Source organism: Heterodontus francisci, chromosome 25 (assembly GCF_036365525.1).
Source record: "Heterodontus francisci isolate sHetFra1 chromosome 25, sHetFra1.hap1, whole genome shotgun sequence".
Taxonomy (NCBI): Eukaryota; Metazoa; Chordata; class Chondrichthyes; order Heterodontiformes; family Heterodontidae; genus Heterodontus; species Heterodontus francisci.
In genome coordinates this window covers 29,431,509-29,454,903 of record NC_090395.1, presented here as the reverse complement: position 1 = coordinate 29,454,903, position 23,395 = coordinate 29,431,509, and the positions used below count along the sequence as shown (strand labels likewise).

General features: G+C 43.6%; 1 protein-coding gene across 1 annotated transcript in view; it reads right to left on the bottom strand.

The window, feature by feature from the left end:
- Nucleotides 1–7,957: 7,957 nt before the first annotated feature.
- The window catches only part of bcas2 (BCAS2 pre-mRNA processing factor), a 41,638-nt gene continuing 26,200 nt past the window's right edge, over nt 7,958–23,395 (bottom strand). The window contains exons 5-7 of the mRNA XM_068057644.1: nt 19,259–19,309; nt 16,542–16,622; nt 7,958–8,499 (exon numbers count right to left, since the gene is read on the bottom strand). Of these exons, the coding sequence (XP_067913745.1) occupies nt 8,373–8,499; nt 16,542–16,622; nt 19,259–19,309 (259 nt within the window). The 3' untranslated portion in view covers nt 7,958–8,372. The remainder of the gene's footprint in view (nt 8,500–16,541; nt 16,623–19,258; nt 19,310–23,395) is intronic.

The following is a 23,395-nucleotide window of genomic DNA, read 5'->3' as shown; positions in this document are numbered from 1 at the left end:
ACAAGGATATGCTGATGGGTTGGATGAAGTATGGTGGAAGGAGGTTTGTGTGGAGTATAAACACTGGCCTGTTTCTGTGCTGTAAGTACACTTTGTATTTAGTGCTTTGCAATTAAAAGTCATTCCATGTTTGAATCCCTCCAATCAGGTTTCCACACCTGCCACAGTACAAAAGCAGCTTTTATCAGAATCACAAATGGCATTCTAAGTGACTGTAACTGTGGTAAGCTATCCCTCTTCATCCTTCCTGAACCATCTGCAGCATTTGACAGTTCCATTCCAATTTTATCGCACCACCACTCTTGACCACTCCACTGCATGTCAAACTCCATTCACTGACCACCATTTCTCTTCGTCTCTCTGGAACTGTCTTGAAGCTGAACCAGACTGGTCACAACCTTGGTGTTGTTTGACCCCAATATGATTCTTACAAGTAAGGCAGATGAATTGAGGGTGTTGGATTAACACATGGGAAATATGATATCATTGATATCACAGAGACATGGTTGAGGGAAGGGCAGGACCGGCAGCTCAATATTCCAGGGTATAGAATCTTCAGGCGTGACAGGGGAGGGGTAAAAGAGGAGGTGGCATTGCACTGTTGATCAAGGAGTCAATTACTGCAGTAAGGAGGGATGACATCTTAGAAGGTTCCTCAAATAAGGCCATTTGGGTTGAACTTAAAAACAAAAAGGGGGCAATCACTTGGCTGGGATGTACTACAGGCCTCCAAACAGTCAGGGAGAGATAGAGGAGCAGATATGTAGGCAAATCTCAGAGAGGTGTAATAATAATAGGGTAATAATAGTAGGGGATTTCAACGTCCCCAAAATCATCTGGGATAGTCTTTGTGCAAAAGGCTTAAAAGGGGCGGATTCTTGAAGTGCATCCAGGAGAGCTTTTTGAGCCAGCACGTAGAAAGTCCTGCAAGAGAAGGGGCGGTACTGGACCTAATCCTAGGGAATGAAGCCGGACAAGTGGTAGAAGTGCCAGTGGGGGAGCATTTCAGGGATGGTGACCATAACTCTGTAAGATTTAAGGTGGTTATGGCAAAGGACAAAGATGGGCCAGAAATAAAGGTACTGAATTGGGGGAAGGCTGATTTTAAGATGATAAAACAGGAGCAGCTACTTGTAGGAAAGTCTACATCAGACCAGTGGGAGTCATTCAAAAAGGAAATAGTGAGAGTTCGGGGCCAACATGTTCCTGTGAAGCTGAAGGGTAGGACTAACAAGTCCAGGGAACCCTGGATGTCAAGGGATATAGAGGATTGGATAAAGAAAAAAAAAGGAGGCTTATGGCAGATTCGGAGTGCTGAAAACAGCCGAGGCCCTAGAGGAATATAGAAAGTGTAAGGGGGTACTTAAAAAAGTAATTAGGAGAGCGAAGAGGGGACATGAACAAACACTGGTGGGCAAGATAAAGGAAAATCCCAAGGCGTTTTATAAGTATATTAAGGGCAGGAGGATAACCAGGGAAAGAGTAGGGCCCATTAGGGACCAGAGTGGCAATGTGTGTGTGGAGCCAGAGAAAATAGATGAGGTTTTAAATGATTACTTTTCAGCTGTGTTCACTAAGGAGAAGGACGATGTAGGTGTAGAGATCAGGGAGGGGGATTGTGATATACTTGAACAAATTAGCATTGAAAGGGAGGAAGTATTAGCTGTTTTAGTAGGCTTAAAAGTGGATAAAACCCCAAGCCCAGATGGGATGTATCCCAGGTTGTTATGTGAGGCAAGGCAAGAGATAGCAGGGGCTCCGACAAAAAATTTTCAAATCCTTTCTGGCCACAGGAGAGTTACCAGAGGACTGGAGGACAGCGAATGTGGTACCATTATTCAAGAAGGGTAGCAGGGATAAGCCAGATACTTACAGGCCAGTGAGTCTAACACCAGTGGTAGGAAAACTATTGGAAAAAATTCTGAGGGACTGGATTAACCTCCGCTTGGAGAAGCAGGGATTAATCAGGGATAGTCAGCATGGCTTTGTCAGGGGGAGATTGTGTCTCACAAACGTGTTTGAATTTTTTTCGAGGAGGTGACTAGATGTGTAGATGAGGGTAAAGCAGTTGATGTAGTCTACATGGACTTCAGTAAGGCTTTTGATAAGGTCTCGCATGGGAGATTGGTTAAGAAGGTAAGAGCCCATTGGATCCAGGGCAATTTGGCAAATTGGATCCAAAATTGGCTTAGTGGCTGGAGGCAGAGGGTGATGGTCAAGGGTTGTTTTTGCGATTGGAAGGCTGTGACCAGTGGTGTACCGCAGGGATCGGTGCTGGGACTCTTGCTATTTGTAGTGTACATTAATGGTTTAGATGTGAATATAGGAGGTATGATCTGTAAGTTCGCAGATGACACGAAAATTGGTGGTGTCGTAAATAGTGAGGAGGAAAGCCTTAGATTACAGGACGATATAGATGGGCTGGTAAGATGGGTGGAGCAGTGGCAAATGGAATTTAATCCTGAGAAGTGTGAGGTGATGCATGTTGGGAGAACTAATAAGGTAAGGGAATATACAATGGATGGTAGGACTCCAGGAAGTACAGAGCGTCAGAGGAACCTTGATGTACTTGTCCATAGATCACTGAAGGCAGCAGCACAGGTAGATAAGGTGGCTGGGAAGGCATACTTGCCTTAATTAGTCGAGACATAGAATATAAGAGCAGGGAGGTTATGATGGAGCTGTATAAAATGCCAGTTAGGCCACAGCTGGAGTACTGTGTACAGTTCTGTTCACCACATTATAGGAAGGATGTGATTGCACTGGAGAGGTGCAGAGGAGATTCACCAGGATGTTGCCTGGGCTGGAGCATTTCAGCTATGAAGAGAGACTGGATAGGCTGGTGTTGTTTTCCTTAGAGCAGAGAAGGCTGAGGGGCATTGATAGGTTAGATAAGAAGAAACATTTTCCCTTAGTGGAGAGATCAATAACCAGGGGGTGTAGATTTAAGGTAAGGGGCAGGAGGTTTAGAGGGGATTTTTTCACCCAGAAGGTGGTTGGAATCTGGAACACACTACCTGAAGGGGTGGTAGAGGCAGGAACCCTGACAACATTTAAAAAGTATTTAGATGTGCACTTGAAACGCCATAGCATACAAGGCTATGTGCCAAGTGTTGGAAAATGGAATTAGGATAGGTGCTTGATGGCCGGCACAGACACGATGGGCCAAAGGGCCTGTTTCTGTGCTGTATAGCTCTATGAGCTTCCAATCATATATCCATGTAGGTAGGTGAACCCGCACCTCCACTCTTATACCCTTAACTATAAAATCTGACCTGACCCCATCTGGTTGGGGAAAAGCGGTCAAGGCTCACAACTCAGTACACTCGGTATTCTTTTAGGTTTACTGAACCACCAATAACTTACAAGCATCAGTACCCTGCTCCCTTCAAGTTCAATCAATACAAACATCAGTACCCTGCTCCCTTCAAGTTCAATCAATACAAACATCAGTACCCTGCTCTCTTCAAGTTAAATCAATACTCACAAACACTGTCCCTTTATTTCCAAACTCCTCTTCTTCTTAGGCAGTCCCTCGGGAACGAGGATGACTTTCTTTCACTCAAGGTTTGTGGATCCTTAGGTGACTGAATAGTCCAATTGTGGATCTGCACACTCAGCCACAGGCAGGGCAGGTGGTGTTTGGGGAGGCAAGTGAATGGGATGCTCGAAATTCCGATGCTCCTTCCGTTGTTTGCACTTGGTCACTGCCTGGGCATGTCGACATTGTTCAAACTGGCTGGCACCTTCACGGATGCTTCTTCTCCATTTTGGGCAGTCTGGGGCAAGAGATTCCCATGAATCAGTGGAGATGTCACATTTTTTCAGGAAGACTTTAAGGACAGCCTTGTGGCGTTTCCTCTGCTCTCCTGGTAGCCGCTTGCGTGACGGAGCTCGGAGTAGAAAGCTTGTTTTGGGAGTTTTGTGCCAGGCATGCAGACGATGTGGCCCACCCAGCTTAACTGACTAGCCATGACCAGTGTCTTGATACAGGGGATGTTGGCCTAAGAGAGGAGACTGATATTGGAGCACCTGTCCTGCCAGTGAATTTGCAGGATCTTGTGGAGGCACCAGTGGTGATATCTCTCCAGGACTTTGAGATGCCTGCTGTACAGCTCCGCATACAGGAGGGCAGGTAACACTATGGCCCTGTAGACCATGAGTTTAGTGCCTGGTTTGAGGTCTTTATCATCAAACACTCTTTTCCTCAGATGACCGAAGGCTGTGCTGGCACACTGGGGGCAATGTTGAGTTTCACCGTCGATGTCTGCCCTTGCTGCGAGGAGACTGCCAAGGTATGGGAAGTGATCGACATTGTTCAGCGGTTCATCGTGGATCTGGATAGTTTGAGGCGGGGAGTGGCAGCGTTGCAGGAACAGGCTGGCAGAAAGCCTTTGTCTTCCGGATGTTTATCTTAAGGCCCATTCTGTCATACGCTTCCATGAATGCATCGCTGACGGTTCCAAACTACACTCTCACCGTCAATCACTGAGGAGTATGTTCCCATCTGTGCAGATGATCAAGCCTGCCTGTGGTTATCCCTGCAAGTTCCTGCTCTTGTCCCTAACCACATTTCTTAAAATGGCACTCATAACAATGGTTGACGCAAATCCCTCCTGCTTTGCATTATAACTTCTTAAACATTACAATTCCACATCCTGGGTTCATGAATAGCACATTAATTAATATATGAAGGCGTTTTGATGGGGAAGATTCTGGCTTATCGGCATCATCAGACTGGTGAATGCCTTTCGCCTTAATGAAACAGGTTTTTATGATTAGCATTTCCAAGGAATGTGGGCATCCACCCAGACATACTGGAACTCTCAGCCCATTAGCTTGCAAGTGGTATTTAGCTTGGCTAAAGGAATTCAATGGCTGAGATAAGTCACTTAAATCTGGATAGGCGCATACTATTGTGTGGTCTGATTGCATCAGCTATCTCTTGAATAGTATATTTATGAAGTCACTCCATTGTGTCTGTGCCTCTGTACAATTTCATTTCAGCTCCCAGTTTGCTTTAAGAGTTCAGTTAAAAGTCCCGTTGGTGCTCAGGATACAAAACTTGGCCCATTTCTGGCAATTATCAATTTACAAACTGCCTTCGCAACTGCCTGATCTTCAAATGTTGGCTCCCTTTAAGTAGAATGTGTTCTTGCTGGAGAACTGCCCTGTTTAACCTCTGTTACATCACCCAACTCCAACCCTGTCTCAGCTCATCTGCTACTGAAACCTTCATCCATGCCTTTGTTACTCTAGCCTCAACTATTCCAATACTGTCCTGGCTGGCCTTTCATCTTCCACCCGACATAAGCTTGCACTCATCCAAATCTGCTACCCCAATCATACTGAATCTCGTTCACCCACCACCCCTGTGCTTACTTGTGATGGAATATAAGTATAAAAGGCTTAAGTAGAATTTAGAAATAGTCAAAATATTATACCTTTTAGAATTAAAGATTGAATAAATGGTCAGGTTTTAAAAACTCATTGACATTCCCCTTTAAGAGGTAGAGTTAAAAAATTTCAAGGTGCCTGTTACGAACCAGAAACAAGTTGGGAAATCCATTTGTGTCTCTGTTGTCAGGGGCTTGGAAGATAAACACACACATTGAAATATCCTGTCAGTAAGAGATAGCAATAAACTTAATTGGTCTGTGCAGACAGGTCGGCTCCGGAGGTTGCTTTGGGGTGCCATGGAAAGGGCAATTATAGATAATTAAACAATAAATGGAAAGGACTCATAGGAACAAGAGGTTAAGAAAACACAATTATAAACATTTTGACCAAATAAATGCTCACAACTTCAAAAGCAAAGGAATTCCAGTAAAACATTAAGTGGAGACAGTAATTAAAGATATGGATTTTAAAAGGAAGATAAACACACAGGAAGGTCACATCTAAATGCTAAATGTCAGATGACACTTCAGAAACAGTATAAACATGAGAGATTTTGAAGCAATGATTAGAAGTGTTGAATCCTCAAACAATGCTTCTCAACTAAGGGGAATTTAAGATAAAAAGTTTACTTTAAATTTTGATGGCTAGTCTAAGATATTTTTGCTGTAACATTAGCAAGGTTAGACTTTTGGATTCTGTTAGAAGAAAGTTTGTGTTTTAGATCTCAATATTTAATACTGTGATATACTTATCCACTTGGAAATGTATTGTATGTTAAATTCTTTAATAAATCGTCTCATGTAGCATTCTGTATACCAACTACAAAGAACCTCCCCTCAGTGTCTATAAATGGAGAGATAATATTGAAGAGAGTTCCCAGACCCTTATAATATCTGGGATATTTATGATTTTGCCATAATTAAAAATAGGCTATTCGAAAAATGGTAATATTCCGTTGGTTTCTTCGAGGGAAAACTAGTATAATGCTTTGCACCCAACTAAGTGTCTAAGAATTTGTCTCGTTTGAACATGATTAATGGAGATTCAAAAGGGATGTACTCCTGATTTGGTTTAGTCCCTATAAGGGGTTCAAGTCATAAATCACTTCATACTGGATCCCGGACCGATAACACCTCAATTTTAAAATCCTCATCCTCAAATCCGTCTAAGCTCCTCCAGCACTACAACTCAGATCTCTGCACTCCTCCAATCTTGAATTTTGTGCATCCCTAATTTTAATTGCTCCGCCATTGGCAGCTATGCATTCAGCTGCCTTGGCCCCAAGCTCTGGAGTTCCCTCCCTAAAAGTTCTACCTCACTCCACCTTTAAGATGCTTTTTGAAGCGTTCCTTTTTGACCCTTTTAGTCTTGGCTCGGCATCTCCTTCTATGGCTCCTTGTCAATTTTTTAATTGACTCCTCTAATGAAGTGTCTTAGGATGTTTTGCTACTTCATAGATGCTACATAAATGCAAGTTGCTGTCCGGAAGTACTTCATTGGTTGTAAAAGCTCTTTGGGGCAAGCCTTTACTCTTTTCAACTTTGGTGCTGCTTTACATTCTATGGGCCTGTTTTCCTTGATTTTTCAATTCAGAAGTTGTTGACGGATTGATCCTTTCACACATTTTAAGTAATGAGCTGCAGAGTTCTCCAACTTTGCCATCACAGTAAAAGTGCTAGTAAGTAGAAATAGGAAACATTCTACAAAGAATGCAGATAACTGACAACCACATTACTTAAATGCAAACAATTTGTTTAGACACAATCTATAATCTACAAGCAGCTGCTGCAAGTATTTTAAAGGGTTTACAAAGAAGTGGCCTTGACTGAAGACAGAGCACAGATAGGGCTGGAACAAACAGTTGTTTTAGCTTGGGCAATAAACAATTTACTCCATAGGGAAAAACTATTCCTAACATAAATAGTCTGGTAAAGAGCCTCCTACGCAGATCACCCTGACTCTAGTAGTTTTACTTCAAGGAGAGAATGCTCAGATGGTCCCAAGGGATCCAACTTGTCAAGAGTCTGTATTCACTGCAGAAAGCTTATCGCGGCTCACCACAGGGACAGGATGTTACAGAAGAGACCATGGTGCAGTTCCAATTTGGTCAAAGACATTGATAAGTGACGAGCTGCATTTCAAAGCACTAACAATTACTAGAAATTTACTCAGCTGGTCCAGCTGTATTCATTATGGGCTCATCAATATGGAATAGACCCCCACAAACATATAGAGCAAACTTCTGGTCTGTCAGAATGATTGGTTAATTGGACCTTATCTAGTCCCATTTGCACAGTGATCCTTGGAGATCAAGGGTTTCTTAAGTTCAATTCCAGTAAATGATGGGTGCTTGATGTGCTTGTGGGAAAAAGACAATCCTTTCTGAGATTGCTGATGATGCTTCCTAAAGGCATGTGTGCAGCGCAAGGTGAAAGGATCACACAGGCTCTCTGAAAAATTGATCAAAGGACATCCACGACTTTTCCCAGATGAATAGGCAACCTAACTAGTACAAAGAATGCTAATGAACGTCCAGACAGGAAAACAAATACCCAGCAAAAGTAACTCTTTAGCATTTAATTTGTAAATATGCAACTATAAAAGTGTAATATAAACCCTGTTAAGACTTTGCTACAGATAATTAATTAATCCTGAGAAATAGATTGGTTTGAAAACCTCAATTGATATCTTGGCTAAAAAAGGAAGAATTCTAGTTGCCAAATGTACATAATATTGGATAGTTAACTAATGTGTGGGGGAAAGGGACCAGTCCAAATAAAATTGGTCTGAACCACTTGGGACCATACAGTACTGTTCTACTCAATACAAAGAATACATTAAATACAACATCGACATTTTCTTAAACAGAAATCTGCCTGCATCTTTACTGCAACTAGTGTACAAACAGGAGTGCAAGTCCACTTTGAAGACAGCGTGCTCTGAACAAAAAGAGGGTAGTTTCTTCTCCACACTCAGAAGTCCTGTCGAATGTTTTCTTTGTTCTCATCCCCTTGCGCTTGTTTCATCTTGTTTATTTCACTCTCGAGCTGGACAATTGCTCTCTCGATCTCATAGTTCTTGCTAACTAATGCGACCCAGCTGAAACAGAACAAAGTGAAAGGAGCTGTTAATTGCCCATCAAGTGGCTGAAATTAGAGCATTTATTGTTATCGCTGGATTTATGACTGGCTGCCTATTTGCTTATAGACAACTCAAATTATGCTGCTTAGAAAAGTTATCAGCAGCATACTGCACTAGCTGGGTACTTGTCTCCTGATAACAATGCCCAACATCTGAATCCAGTCTCCCAGCATGTGCAAAACAAAATGACCAAGTTCAAGTAATTTTCAAAAAATATATATTCTTAAGTGTCAACAACTCTCACGTATAATAACTAGGAGCAGGGGTAGGTCATACAGCCCCTTGAGCCTGCTCCGCCATTTAATATCGCAGCTGATCTACCTTAACTCCATCTATCCGCCTGATCCATATATCCCTAGGTGTCCTAAAAGTCCAAAAATCTATTGCTCAGCCTTGAATATACTCAGACTGAACATCCACAGCACTCTGGGTATAGAATTCCAAAGATTCACTATCCTCGGAGTGAAGAAATTTCTCATCTCAGTCCTAAATGGCCGACACCTTATCCTGAGACTATGCTGTGCTCGTACTAGATACCCCATCCCGGGGCAAGTGCTTCTCAGCCCTCTAAGAATTTTATAATGTACCAATGAGATTACCTCTCATTTTTCTAAAGTCTAGAGTATAGGCCCATTCTAATCAATATCTCCTCATAGGACAATCCTCTCATCCCAGGAATCAATCTAGTGACCTTCTCTGCACTCCCGCCCCCACTCCAAGACAAGTATATCCTTCTGTAGGCAAGACGACCAAAACTGTACACAGTTTTGTACTCCACATGTGGTCTCACCGAAGACCTGCACAATTGCAGCAAGACCTTCCTACTCTTATACTCCAACCTACTTGCATAAAATGTCAACATACCATTTGCCTTCCAACTGCTTTCTGCACCTGCACGTTTACTGTTTCTTATGCAAGGACAACCAAATCCCTCCAAACACCAACATTTAATAGCTTTGCACCATTTAAAAGATATTTTGTTTTCCTATTCTTCCTATCTATGTGAAGCTCACATCCCCCACATTATATTCCATTTGCCACCTTCTAGCTCACTTGCTTAATCTGTCTACATCTTTTTACAGACTCTGTCCTCCTCACAACTTACTTTCCCACTGATCTTTGTATCAGGATTTAAAAATACAACCCTTAAGTAATGAGTAAAATTTGATAGCTTTGAATGAATTGTGCATCAACTATAAAGTCAGACTCAAATAACCAAGAGATTTAGACCAGAAAGGTTGAGTAGACTGCCACTGCTTACTGACACGTCTGTCACACGAACAGCAGCTACTCACCCCAAAGGGTGATTGCAGGGTGACTGGTGCCCATGGAATTGTATCGCAACATAAAATCTTATGAAGATTAAGGACGGTGGGCAGGTTCCTGAGGCTGCAGGCCCAATAAGAGGGCCCACAGCTTTGGAAGGCCGGCAGCCTCACTCAGGGAGGCGGGCAGTGATCAGGACAAAAAGGAATGCGAGGACACCTCAAAACAGAGGTGCCCTCGGAAGCATCCAAAAAATTTCAAAAATGAAGAGAGACAAAGCTGGTAGACCCAAAGTGGAGTGGAATTGTTTGGGCTGCAGGTGCAGCCTTTCCTACCCGCGGCCTTATCATTGCGGTCAGCCACCCGGCCTGCCGTCAGGAGGCTGCCACTGAGGAGCTGCGGGGCTCAGCACTCAGTGGGAATGCACTCTGATGCTGGGAAGATCCCAGCAGCATTCTCCCCTCATTAGGCCTTTAATTGATCAATAATGTCTGTCCGCTGGTGCAGGGCGGGCAGCCTCTGTTGTTCACCCCACCTCTGACAGATCCCCACGTCAGGGCAAATTTGTCGAACTGCTGACCCTATGCTCTAATCTGCAAGCTTGCTTCAAACCCACCATCGTGGGACTGGGAAGATTCCTCCCATAGTGTTGCTTTACAGAAAAAGGACTCTGCTTCTTCATTAGAAAACAGCATTTCATTGTTTTTCAATCAGCGTCCTATGCAATTGCATGCATGAAGGGCAAAAAGCAGATCAATAAAAGTTATTTAGTTGAGGGGTCTAGAATGATTAAACTTTGAACTGCAACAATAAAGTCGAAGCTGAAAAGACAGATGGATCCAGTATAAAATCAGGACCTTGGAGTCACTTTGTAGTGCCTTGAAATTAGCTTTGATATATACTCCTTAAATTAAAATAGTGATGACAGGTAGTGCTTGCTGAAGTCTGTAAAACTACTGATATTCAACACACAGTTCAGAAATGCTTATAACAAAGGAATTATTTTTCACATGGACAGTAAACTCAGAAGCATCTGGAGAGCAGTTTAACCTACTTTTACATTTCACGACAACTGCACTACTGGCAGCGGCTTCTGATGGTCAGTTCATGCAAAACTCATTGCAACCTAAAGTAATCTTGCCGGGATTAGCTAAAGTAAATGTTCAGGAAGATCCAGCACCAAGTCATAGTTAAGAACATCGCACCAACCTTTTCTTAGTACAATTTAAAGCAACCAGAGCATGTGACTTTTCCTGTATCCCTTTTGCATAAAACAATTTCTCTCACTGTCTCCCCCCCACACAGTTCCTTTTATTTTGCCCTCCCCACTCCTCACAGTTCATTTTGATCTAACTACCCTTCCCTCTTCTATTTCCTTTTCCACCTAGCCTGGATGCATTTAATTTCTGATGACCTTTCAATTAATCAACATCTTGTGTGCAATTTACAGCAGCTGTGCTAACACTTCCATCCTAGCTCGGAGTGCAAATGGACCTTGAGCTGTTCTGAGTTACCATTCCACACTGGCAAGTGAATCATCCAATTGATCTATGTGTGAGCTTTTTCACCTGAGTGCTATTGGTTATAATTCTGCATTAATACATTTCTAACATTAATAAAAGGAGGTACACGCTTGAAAAACTTCCTTCAAGTTTTTCATTTTGCCACTTTATAACAATAGCACAATACTGTAGCTTCACCATTAAACCGATCACTTACCCTGCTCTTTACAAATGTCTCAAGCATTTTTGTTAAAACATAACTCTCAAGGACGTCCGACTAACATTTTACAGAGTACTTCAATGTTAACGCTGTACGTCAGATAGTTACAGATGAAGGAGACCTCTCTTCATTTGTACATTGAGCATTTGCTCCATCACATGTTTTCAAGTGGGGCTGAAGGAGGTTATGTCTTTGGAGACTGCTGAGATGCACAGCATGTATCCTTGGGAGACCACATGCAAATATCAATTCAGTGGTTCCATTAATCTCATATTACTGATAACAGATCAGAGTGAAACTGCACAGAAGGAGGCCACCATACCCATCATCTATCTGAAAAAAGCTATCCAATTAGACCTAATTCCTCACTCTCTCTCATATCCAATTCCCCTTTGAAGTTACGACTTAATTTGCTTCCACTACCCTTTTAGGCAATGAATGCAAGATCATAACAGGCTACATTAAAAAAACCCTAATCCTTCTCTGATTCTTTTGCAAATTATCCTAAATATGTGTCCTCTAGTTAGTGAGCCTCCTACCACTATAATGTTTCTCCTTATCCTTACAACACCTCTTAAGAAACAAAGGCAACAAGAAAAAAATATTTACATCACGAGTGGTTTAGGATCTGGAATGCACTGCCTGAAATTGTGGTGGGGGCAGATTCAATCTTGGCTTTCAAAAGGGAATGGGATAATTATCTGGAGAAAAAAATCTGCAGGCCTTTGGGAAAAGGCAGGACAGTGGGACTAGGTGAGTTGCTCTTGCAGAGAGCTGACACAGGCACTACAGGCCGAATGGCCTCCTTCAGTGCTGTAACCATTCTATGATTCCAAGTCTCTCCTTAACCTTCTATGCTCCAAGGTGTTTCTCTGGTCTCATCACATAACTTTATCCAACAAGAAAGCAGTACCAAAACTAGTCCTTTTTTAACCTTCAGGTCTATGACGTCTCAGGCAGCTGCCAGTAATAAAGATGGCACTGCTCAATTTGGCACAGAAGACTCTTCCCCCCTATAGCCGCTTATCTTCGAACCCCCCACCCCAGTCACTGCTCATCTCCCACTCGCCACTGGGGCCCCCTGCTTGTCTGCTCTGACATTTGCCACTGGCCCCCTACCCCCGCTCACTGCTCCCTTGCTACTCACACCACCCCCCCCCCACCCCCATTTGCCGCTACCGCTGCTTACTCTCTCTTCCCGTTGTGACATCAGTACGTGGTGACTTCAGGATGTGCATGCGCAGATTAATGCTGGCAGGACAACATGAGCCATCAGGAGCGTTAGGCCACGCGAGCTATTGACATGTTGGTGACCCCTGGTCTACCAAATTCAGCAAATGAGAAGTACAAATGCAAAATAGGACAGCGGAGCCTGTGCATCGAGAAGCAGATTGCTCAGGAACACAGATGGCCCTAGGGTCAGAGGTTGAACACACTGATTTGACTCTTGAATGGATGCAACATTTTTGCTTCCATTATATGCAGAAGACCATTTCAAAATGTTAACCACTGAAAGAGATTCTTCCTGACATCTATGCTAAATTTTCCCAACACTGACTGACTCATGCTCTAGTATCCTGGCACTTTACTTGTGCCACTTAATACTTTATATACATCGACAGGCACCGACCACTCCCTGGTGTGCAGCAAGGTTAGACTCAGACCAAAGAAGTTGCATCATTCCAAGCAGAAGGGCCGCCCGCGCATCAACACGAGCAGAATTTCTCACCCACAGCTGTTACAAAAATTTCTAAATTCACTTGTAACAGCCCTTCAAAACACTCCCACAGGGGATGCTGAGACCAAGTGGGCCCACATCAGAGACGCCATCTATGAGTCAAATTTGACCACCTACGGCAAAAGTGCGAAGAGAAATGCAGACTGGTTTCAATCTCATAATGAAGAGCTGGAACCTGTCATAGCCGCTAAGCGCATTGCACTTTTGAACTACAAGAAAGCCCCCAGCGATTTAACATCCGCAGCACTTAAAGCAGCCAGAAGTACTGCACAAAGAACAGCTAGGCGTTGCGCAAATGACTACTGGCAACACCTATGCAGTCATATTCAGCTGGCCTCAGACACCGGAAACATCAGAGGAATGTATGATGGCATGAAGAGAGCTCTTGGGCCAACCATCAAGAAGATCACCCCCCTCAAATCTAAATCGGGGGACATAATCACTGACCAACGCAAACAGATGGACCGCTGGGTTGAGCACTACCTAGAACTGTACTCCAGGGAGAATGCTGTCACTGAGACTGCCCTCAATGCAGCCCAGCCTCTACCAGTCATGGATGAGCTGGACATACAGCCAACCAAATCGGAACTCAGTGATGCCATTGATTCCCTAGCCAGCGGAAAAGCCCCTGGGAAGGACAGCATTACCCCTGAAATAATCAAGAGTGCCAAGCCTGCTATACTCTCAGCACTACATGAACTGCTATGCCTGTGCTGGGACGAGGGAGCAGTACCCCAGGACATGCGCGATGCCAACATCATCACCCTCTATAAAAACAAAGGTGACCGCGGTGACTGCAACAACTACCGTGGAATCTCCCTGCTCAGCATAGTGGGGAAAGTCTTTGCTCGAGTCGCTCTGAACAGGCTCCAGAAGCTGGCCGAGCGCGTCTACCCTGAGGCACAGTGTGGCTTTCGTGCAGAGAGATCGACTATTGACATGCTGTTCTCCCTTCGTCAGATACAGGAGAAATGCCGTGAACAACAGATGCCCCTCTACATTGCTTTCATTGATCTCACCAAAGCCTTTGACCTCGTCAGCAGACGTGGTCTCTTCAGACTACTAGAAAAGATCGGATGTCCACCAAAGCTACTAAGTATCATCACCTCATTCCATGACAATATGAAAGGCACAATCCAACATGGTGGCTCCTCATCAGAGCCCTTTCCTATCCTGAGTGGTGTGAAACAGGGCTGTGTTCTCGCACCCACACTTTTTGGGATTTTCTTCTCCCTGCTGCTTTCACATGCGTTCAAATCCTCTGAAGAAGGAATTTTCCTCCACACAAGATCAGGGGGCAGGTTGTTCAACCTTGCCCGTCTAAGAGCGAAGTCCAAAGTACGGAAAGTCCTCATCAGAGAACTCCTCTTTGCTGACGATGCTGCTTTAACATCTCACACTGAAGAATGCCTGCAGAGTCTCATCGACAGGTTTGCGTCTGCCTGCAATGAATTTGGCCTAACCATCAGCCTCAAGAAAACGAACATCATGGGGCAGGATGTCAGAAATGCTCCATCCATCAATATTGGCGACCACGCTCTGGAAGTGGTTCAAGAGTTCACCTACCTAGGCTCAACTATCACCAGTAACCTGTCTCTAGATGCAGAAATCAACAAGCGCATGGGTAAGGCTTCCACTGCTATGTCCAGACTGGCCAAGAGAGTGTGGGAAAATGGCGCACTGACACGGAACACAAAAGTCCGAGTGTATCAGGCCTGTGTCCTCAGTACCTTGCTCTACGGCAGCGAGGCCTGGACAACGTATGCCAGCCAAGAGCGACGTCTCAATTCATTCCATCTTCGCTGCCTTCGGAGAATACTTGGCATCAGGTGGCAGGACTATATCTCCAACACAGAAGTCCTTGAAGCGGCCAACACCCCCAGCTTATACACACTACTGAGTCAGCGGCGCTTGAGATGGCTTGGCCATGTGAGCCGCATGGAAGATGGCAGGATCCCCAAAGACACATTGTACAGCGAGCTCGCCACTGGTATCAGACCCACCGGCCGTCCATGTCTCCGTTATAAAGACGTCCGCAAACGCGACATGAAATCGTGTGACATTGATCACAAGTCGTGGGAGTCAGTTGTCAGCATTCGCCAGAGCTGGCGGGCAGCCATAAAGACAGGGCTAAATTGCGGCGAGTCGAAGAGACTTAGTAGTTGGCAGGAAAAAAGACAGAGGCGCAAGGGGAGAGCCAACTGTGCAACAGCCCCAACAAACAAATTTCTCTGCAGCACCTGTGGAAGAGCCTGTCACTCCAGAATTGGCCTTTATAGCCACTCCAGGCGCTGCTTCACAAACCACTGACCACCTCCAGGCGCGTATCCATTGTCTCTCGAGATAAGGAGGCCCAAAAGAAAAAAAAGAAAGAAAGAACAGGCACTATGTCTTAGCGTATTAGCGGGGCAATAGCCCCGACAAACAAATTTCTCTGCAGCACCTGTGTAAGAGTCTGTCACTCTAGAATTGGCCTTTATAGCCACTCCAGGCGCTGCTTCACAAACCACTGACCACCTCCAGGCACATATCCATTGTCTCGAGATAAGGAGGCCAAAGAAGAATTTGAATCTAACTAAAATAAACTGATGCTCTGATGTAAAACTTTAAGCATGTTTTGATAAGATTATTGGAAATGTTCTATATCTGCAGACTGAAAGAATACTCCAGGAAAAATCTCCATATAATACAAACTTTCAAAATGTTTTTTTTTCCAAAACCAAATGACCAGTCCTCATCAGGTGCCAGCCTCTCAATCTGGGCTACTGTCTTCTCGATGGTTACCATCCTATGGCACAGAAGCCAAGGATGCTATGGCCCCAGATGGAGACACCAAAAATCTTGCAGTGAATGTCAAAAAAAAAAAAAATGCCTTCTCACATAGGTGATTCCTGCAGGTATGGTTCCATAGACAACAGCCAACCCCCCTTACAAAGGAAGAAAATTTGAAGTGATTTGGCTGTATAGATCAATTTTTAGATTTCAGATACTATATAGAAATCCATCCTTCACCTCTGTTAATGCTACAATATCCATTGCTATTTGAAGAGAGGATGTACACACAGAATTGTGTGACTTTTGTTATTAAACTACGCTAGTCATCCACAAATCTAAAGGGGGATCAGACTTATGTTGTTGGTGGCTGGTCTGGCACGGTGAACAGAAAAACAAATTTGTGTTCATATATTAAAGGTTCAATAAGCTAGCAAATCCAATCCTCATCACCCCTTCAACAATTACAGCAATTTCCGCAATCCAATGTTATTTCACTCACTTGGATTCCATTTCTCGTAGTTTACTGCCAGCAGCAAGTTGGTCATTTTTCCTCAGCCAGTTCATGTCTTGAATCTGTTTTCTGAATCAAACAGAATGGCACATTATATGTACACAATTAGGAAGTTTATAATGTGAAGGAAAAAAAACACATGTTCCTCAGGGAAGGGAGGAGAATTAGAGGGTTTTCATTCCTGATGACTATTCGGTGACTCCTATTAGGAAGTGGACGAAGGGCAGGGACACCTTCCAAAGGTAAGCAGCCTGCTGACCCTCACAGTGGCCACATGAGTGAGATATGGAGACCACCTGGGACACTATACACCAGTAAAGTCAGTATTTTCAGTACAGGAGGAGAGGTGAAAAATCATGTACATGGGTGAAGGATTAAGCTTAAACATAAGGATTGACATTTTTAACTGTTTTTTTCCCTTAGCCATTATTTTAAGATAGATCACCAATTCATATCATTTAATTACAAAAGGCTTTTTCATCACAACAGCTGATCTGATACCAGGAACTTAGAGGCTTCTTCAGGAAAACTGTCAACACAACTGCATGGGTTCCTGACTCGGTAGTGTACTGACATGGAGGGAGGGGAACAATTGGCCTTTCAGAGAAGGCGCTTCCCTACTGTGATGTGATACAACTCAGAACTCAATCAATCATTCTTATCTCCAAATAACTACAGGGGAGTATCTGGCTACGCTTGGAATTCACTCTTTAATGGGTGATTGGAGGGAGGTTTGGAACATTTCAACCAGGTCCATATCAGCAACACCAGGCAACGGTTTATTTACAGGTTAACACCATGGTGAATTTAAGGACATACTTTTTACACATGTGCAAAAGAAACCCAGTTGAAAAACACAACTATTACAAGTATTGCCATGCATTTCAGAGCACAAATTCAAAACTAAATGCAGAACACAATGCAATACAGGTGGGTTTGCAAAAATGATTAAAATACACTTTGGTGCCATCTTCCACAGCTCAAATCTTATCTGTGACTTCTTTACAACTCTCCTTCAAGTTATTCTGTCAGTACTGAACAATGAACACAATTTCATACTTAAGTGTAAAATTATTGGTATATACAATGAAGCAACTGCAGCAATGTCAGAGATCAAGACTTAAACATTGAATTCATGTTGACCCTTAAGGTTAAGCATTTTTATAATCATTTATAGAGTCCTAGAGTCATAGAGAGATACAGCACTGAAACAGGCCCTTTGGCCCACTGAGTCTGTGCCAACCGTCAACCACCCATTTTATACTAATCCTACATTAATCCCATATTCCCTACCACATCCCAATCTTCCCTCAATTCTCCTACCACCAACCTACACTAGGGGCAATTTACAATGGCCAATTTACCCATCAACCTGCAAGTCTTTGGCTGTGGGAGGAAACTAGAGCACCCGACGGAAACCCACATGGTCACAGGGAGAACTTGCAAACTCCGCACAGGCAGTACCCAGAACTGAACCCGGGTCGCTGGAGCTGTGAGGCTGCAGTGCTAACCACTGCGCTACTGTGTCGTCCAAGAAACAGATGATATAATTTCATGCAATGTATCCATGTTGAGAATCAGGCATCATTCCAGAAAACCTCACCCACCAAAATGTGCTAGGGTCAGCTGTGACTCAATTGGTAGCATTCTCACCTCTAAGTCAGAAGGTTGTGGGTTCAAGTCCCATTCCAGGACTTGAGCACAACAGTCAAGGTTGGCCCTCCAGTGCAGCACAGCTCCAGCGACCTGGGTTCAGTTCTGGGTACTGCCTGTGCGGAGTTTGCAAGTTCTCCGTGACCGCGTGGGTTTCCACCGGGAGCTCCAGTTTCCTCCCACAGCCAAAGACTTGCAAGTTGATAGGTAAATTGGCCATTGTAAATTGCCCCTAGTGTAGGTAGGTGGTAGGAGAATGGTGGGGATGTGGTAGGGAATATGGGATTAACATAGGATTAGTATAAATGGGTTGTTGTTGGTCGGCACAGACTCGGTGGGCCGAAGGGCCTGTTTCAGTGCTGTACTTCTATACTGTTCTCTACAGTAAGTGGTAAGGTTCTGGAATGCGGAGCCTGAGAGCGTTGTGTACACAAATTCAATCGCGGCTTCCAAAATGAAATCGGATAATTATCTGAAGAAAATAATTTGCAGGTCTATGGAGAATGGGTGAGGTGCGAGAATGGGAGTAGCCAAATTGTTTTTGTAGAGAGCTGGCGCAGACACAACAGGCCGAATGGTTACAGCCTCGAAGGAGGCCATTCTATGATTCTATGTACTTCATTGGCTGTAAAGTGCTTTAGGACGTCCCGAGGTTGTGAAAGGCGATATAGAAATGCAAGTCAGTCTGTCTTTCTTTGTGAGCATTTTGTAACAGCTTTATTACAAATCATAGAATCTCAGAATGGTGTTTAAAAAGTGAGGAGTCCATACCTAGTGCTAGTAATTTAATGCAGTATGATATCCTATAGACAATCCTGCCATTGTCTAAAATTACATACTTGGAGCCAGAGAATCAAAAATTTGGGTTAAAAAGTGCCAGAGATAGTTGAATGTGTTTGCACTTGAGACAGCAGATCACTTACCCTATCCATAACACCCGTCATCTCCTTTAATGCACAAATGAAGACCAACAGTTGTAGGGGTGTGCATGAGAGGTAACTACGCATACACATACACAAAAACAAAAATAAACCATAACTCAAAATTCTCACCTCAGTCTCTGAAGTTCCTTCTGAGCATTTTCAATCATCTGTACCAGATTGCTAACAGTGAGGGAGGGAAGGGGAAAATGAAATGTAAATTCTTGGCAAATAATTGTTTTGATTATTAACTAATTTGTACTGTAATGAAAGAACAGAAATTTCCTCTATTAAATATTTGGAATACCGAAGCCATTGTCTTTGCTCCCACCACAAATACTGTTCCTTAGCCATGACTCTAACCCTCTCTCGCCAACTCTCCGAGGCTGAACCAGACCATTCGCAACCAATGCTCCCTGTAAATTTATTTTCTGAATGCACGGGCAATTTCTTTAAGTAAGCAGCCTCTTTAAATTATCATGCATGCATGGCCACAAAAAACATTTAAAGAGGCTGACTTGTATGTGGCCAGCACGAGGACTTTTGGGTTGCGTACAATGGTGCAGCTTAGAGGAAACACTGTTCACGACCGTCACTTTTTATTTGACCTGGAGTGGAGTTTCCGACTCTATATCCTCTCCATCGCCAAGACCGCCTTCTTCCATCTCTGTAGCATCTGCCATCTCCCCCTCTGCTTCAGCTCATCTGAAAACCTCATCCACACCACTACTATTCCAATGCTCCACTAGCAGTCTCCATTTGCATCTACTAAACTTGAGCTCACCCAAAACTCTTCTGTCTATATCCAAATTTGCACCAAGTACTATTTACTCGCTGACCTTCATTGGCTCCTGTTCTGGCAACATGCTAATTTTAAAATCCACATCCTTGTTTGTCAATTTCTCCATGGCCTTGTCCCCTCATTATCTCGGTAACACTCTTGAGTTCGTCAACCCTCTAAGGTCTCTGCACTCCAATTCTGATCTCTTGTACAATCCGGATTTTAACCACTCTACCATTGCCTTCAGCTGCCTAGTCCCTAACCTATGGAATTCCCTCCCTAAAATATTCCATCCGTCTCTCCTCCTTTAAGAAGTTCCTCAAATCCTATTTCTTTGACCAGACTTTAGGTCAGCTGCCCCTTATGTGGCTTGGGGCAAATTTTGTTTGCAAATGCTTCTATCAAGTGGCTTGGGATGCTTTACTATGTTCAAGACACTACATGAATGCAAGTTGTTGTTGCACTTTTCAATACTATACTTTGCTTGTATTACTCCCCTTTTAAATGATACTAAGTATTTTGAATCCTTATTGAGGCAAAATTCAAATTGTACAGAGCTCTTGGAATGGTAAAGTTCTGCATTTAGAATTTTCTAGTTGATGTGGAAACTACAAGAAAAAAAAAAGGCACTATCAAGATCGGCTGCGATGTATGCCATGAATAAATAACCAAACACTCTATCCAGATACATACAATAAATTACCATTTGTTACCAAGAGCCACAAAACATTTGTAATTGTCAGTGTCATAGAAATGGAATGGGAAAACGGATAAGTTTATGATATATAAAAAAAAAGAGTGCCTTTGTCCTTGAATCCAACACTGAAGTACTGTTTCTAAGATCTGATTCATCCACTAGCTAAAGAAAATGCTTAGGCAAAATTATTGTAAATAACATATCAAAGAAATAACTTTTAAAAGACACAAAGATTACTAACAAGTTTTTAAAAAAGACTGATGTACTTCAAAGCGTTCACAAAAGAAATAACTTGATTTGAGACTCCTTCCGTTTGTTACTTTTCAAATGTATCCCAAAAACGAATGGGTTCCTCAGAATTGAAAACTCAATCTAAATTTAACAAACTATGGGTCTTTTCAAACTACTGTACCCTATGCAGTTCTAAATTGAAAAGATAATTCAAGGAGTTGGACAGATTCAATATAGAGGAGCTGTCTCATTCAATATTTAGTGCAGACAATTCCCATTTATTTTGCACCACGAGCATTCCACAAAGCATGGCTTACAACTTCAACAAAAGTTTCTTTTTAGAGTTTTCATGCTCTGTTCTGATTGATGGATTACTAGTGCTTACCCTCCACTTGAGCAGTCATCCTAATCCCATATGCCTGCCCTGCTCTTAACATGACATCCGATTACATTAAGACAAGTAATACGAGAGTGTCTCAGTAACTGAGGGAGGCAAGTCTTGAGCCTGGGTGTGCGAGTGACCCAGGTTAATCCAACACTCCAAAGACAGTTTAGATGGAGCTTTACTCCAGCTAACCCTTGCTGTACCTTTTCAGAGTGTTCGATGGGACAGTGTAGACATGGAGAAGTTATTCCTTCGAGTGCATATCCAAGTGTTTTTTAAAATGCGATGAGGGTTTTTGCATCTACCACCTTTTCAAGCAATGAGTTCCAGACCGCCATCACTCTCTGGGCGAAAAAATTACTCCAACTCCCCTCCAATCCTTCCACCAATTACATTAAATCCATGCTCCGAGATTTTTGATCAACAAGGGAGTTGTGGGTTATTGGGGGGGGGGGGGGGGGGAGATGCACAGACGAGAAAGTGGAGTTGAGGCCTCAGTCAGATCAGCCATCTTATCGAATGGCAGAGCAGGCTCAAGGGATCGAATGGCCTACTCCTGCTCTTAATTCTTGTGCTCCCTGGCTATTGACTTCTCTGCTAAGGGAAATAGATCCTGCCTGTCCACTCTATCTAGGCCCCTCAATTTTATACACTCTCCAGTCCCGACAACATCTTCTGTGAATCTCCTTTGTTCTCTATCTAGTGCAATCACATTCATTCTGTATTGTGGTGAGCGGAACTGTACACAGTATGCTAACTGCGGCCTAACTAGTGTTTTATGTCTGCAGAGACTCATCAACAGGTTTGCGGCTGCCTGCACCGAATTTGGCCTAACCATCAGCCTCAAGAAAACGAACATCATGGGACAGGACTTCACAAATGCCCCATCCATAAATATCGGCGACCACACTCTGGAAGTGGTTCAAGAGTTCACCTACCTAGGCTCAACTATCACCAGTAACCTGTCTCTAGATGCAGAAATCAACAAGCGCATGGGCAAGGCTTCCACTGCTATGTCCAGACTGGCCAAGAGTGTGTGGGAAAATGGCGCACTGACACAGAACACAAAAGTCCGAGTGTATCAAGCCTGTGTCCTCAGTACCTTGCTCTATGGCAGCGAGGCCTGGACAACGTATGTCAGCCAAGAGCAATGTCTCAATTCATTCCATCTTCGCTGCCTCCGGAGGATCCTTGGCATCAGGTGGCAGGACCATATCTCCAACACAGAAGTCCTCGAGGCGGCCAACATCCCCAGCATATACACCCTACTAAGCCAGTGGCGTCTGAGATGGCTTGGCCATGTGAGCCGCATGGAAGATGGCAGGATCCCCAAGGACACATTGTACAGCGAGCTCGTCACTGGTATCAGACCACCGGCCGTCCTTGTCTCTGCTTTAAAGACGTCTGCAAACGCGACACGAAGTCCTGTGACATTGATCACAAGTCGTGGGAGTCAGTTGCCAGCGATCGCCAGAGCTGGCGGGCAACCATAAAGGCGGGGCTAAAGCGTGGCAAGTCGAAGAGACTTAGCAGTTGGCAGGAAAAAAAGTCAGAAGCGCAAGGAGAGAGCCAACTGCTTAACAGCCCGGTCAACCAATTTTATCTGCAGCACCTGTGGAAGAGTCTGCCACTCTAGAATTGGCCTTTATAGCCACACCAGGCTCTGCTTCACAAACCACTGACCACCTCCAGGCGCTTACCCATTGTCGCTCGAGACAAGGAGGCCAAAGAAGATGATACAGTTTTAGCATAACCTCCCTGCTTATATTCTACACAACAAATAAAATAACCCGCATGCCTTCTTAACCACCTTATCGATCTGCCCTGTTACCCTCAGAAATCAGTGGACATTCACTCTAAGGTCCCTCTGTTCAGAGAGATAATATTAGATAAAGAAAGAGAGAGAGACTGTTAGGTTAAAATGAAAGGGCAAATGTAAAATATAATCTTAATTTGATGCAATCCTTCACTTCTGAAATACAAGAGATAGCTATGGAGTGTGAAACATCAATGGAGAGGGAGAAATATAGGAGAGTAACAGAGGAGTGATCGGCATGGAGAGAGAAGTCAACAGCTATTCCTGCTGGTCTCTCTCCATCTCTATATTTCCTTCTCTTTTACTCTCAATCTCTATTTCCCCTCGCTGCATAAACAAAAGCAAAATACTGCAGATGC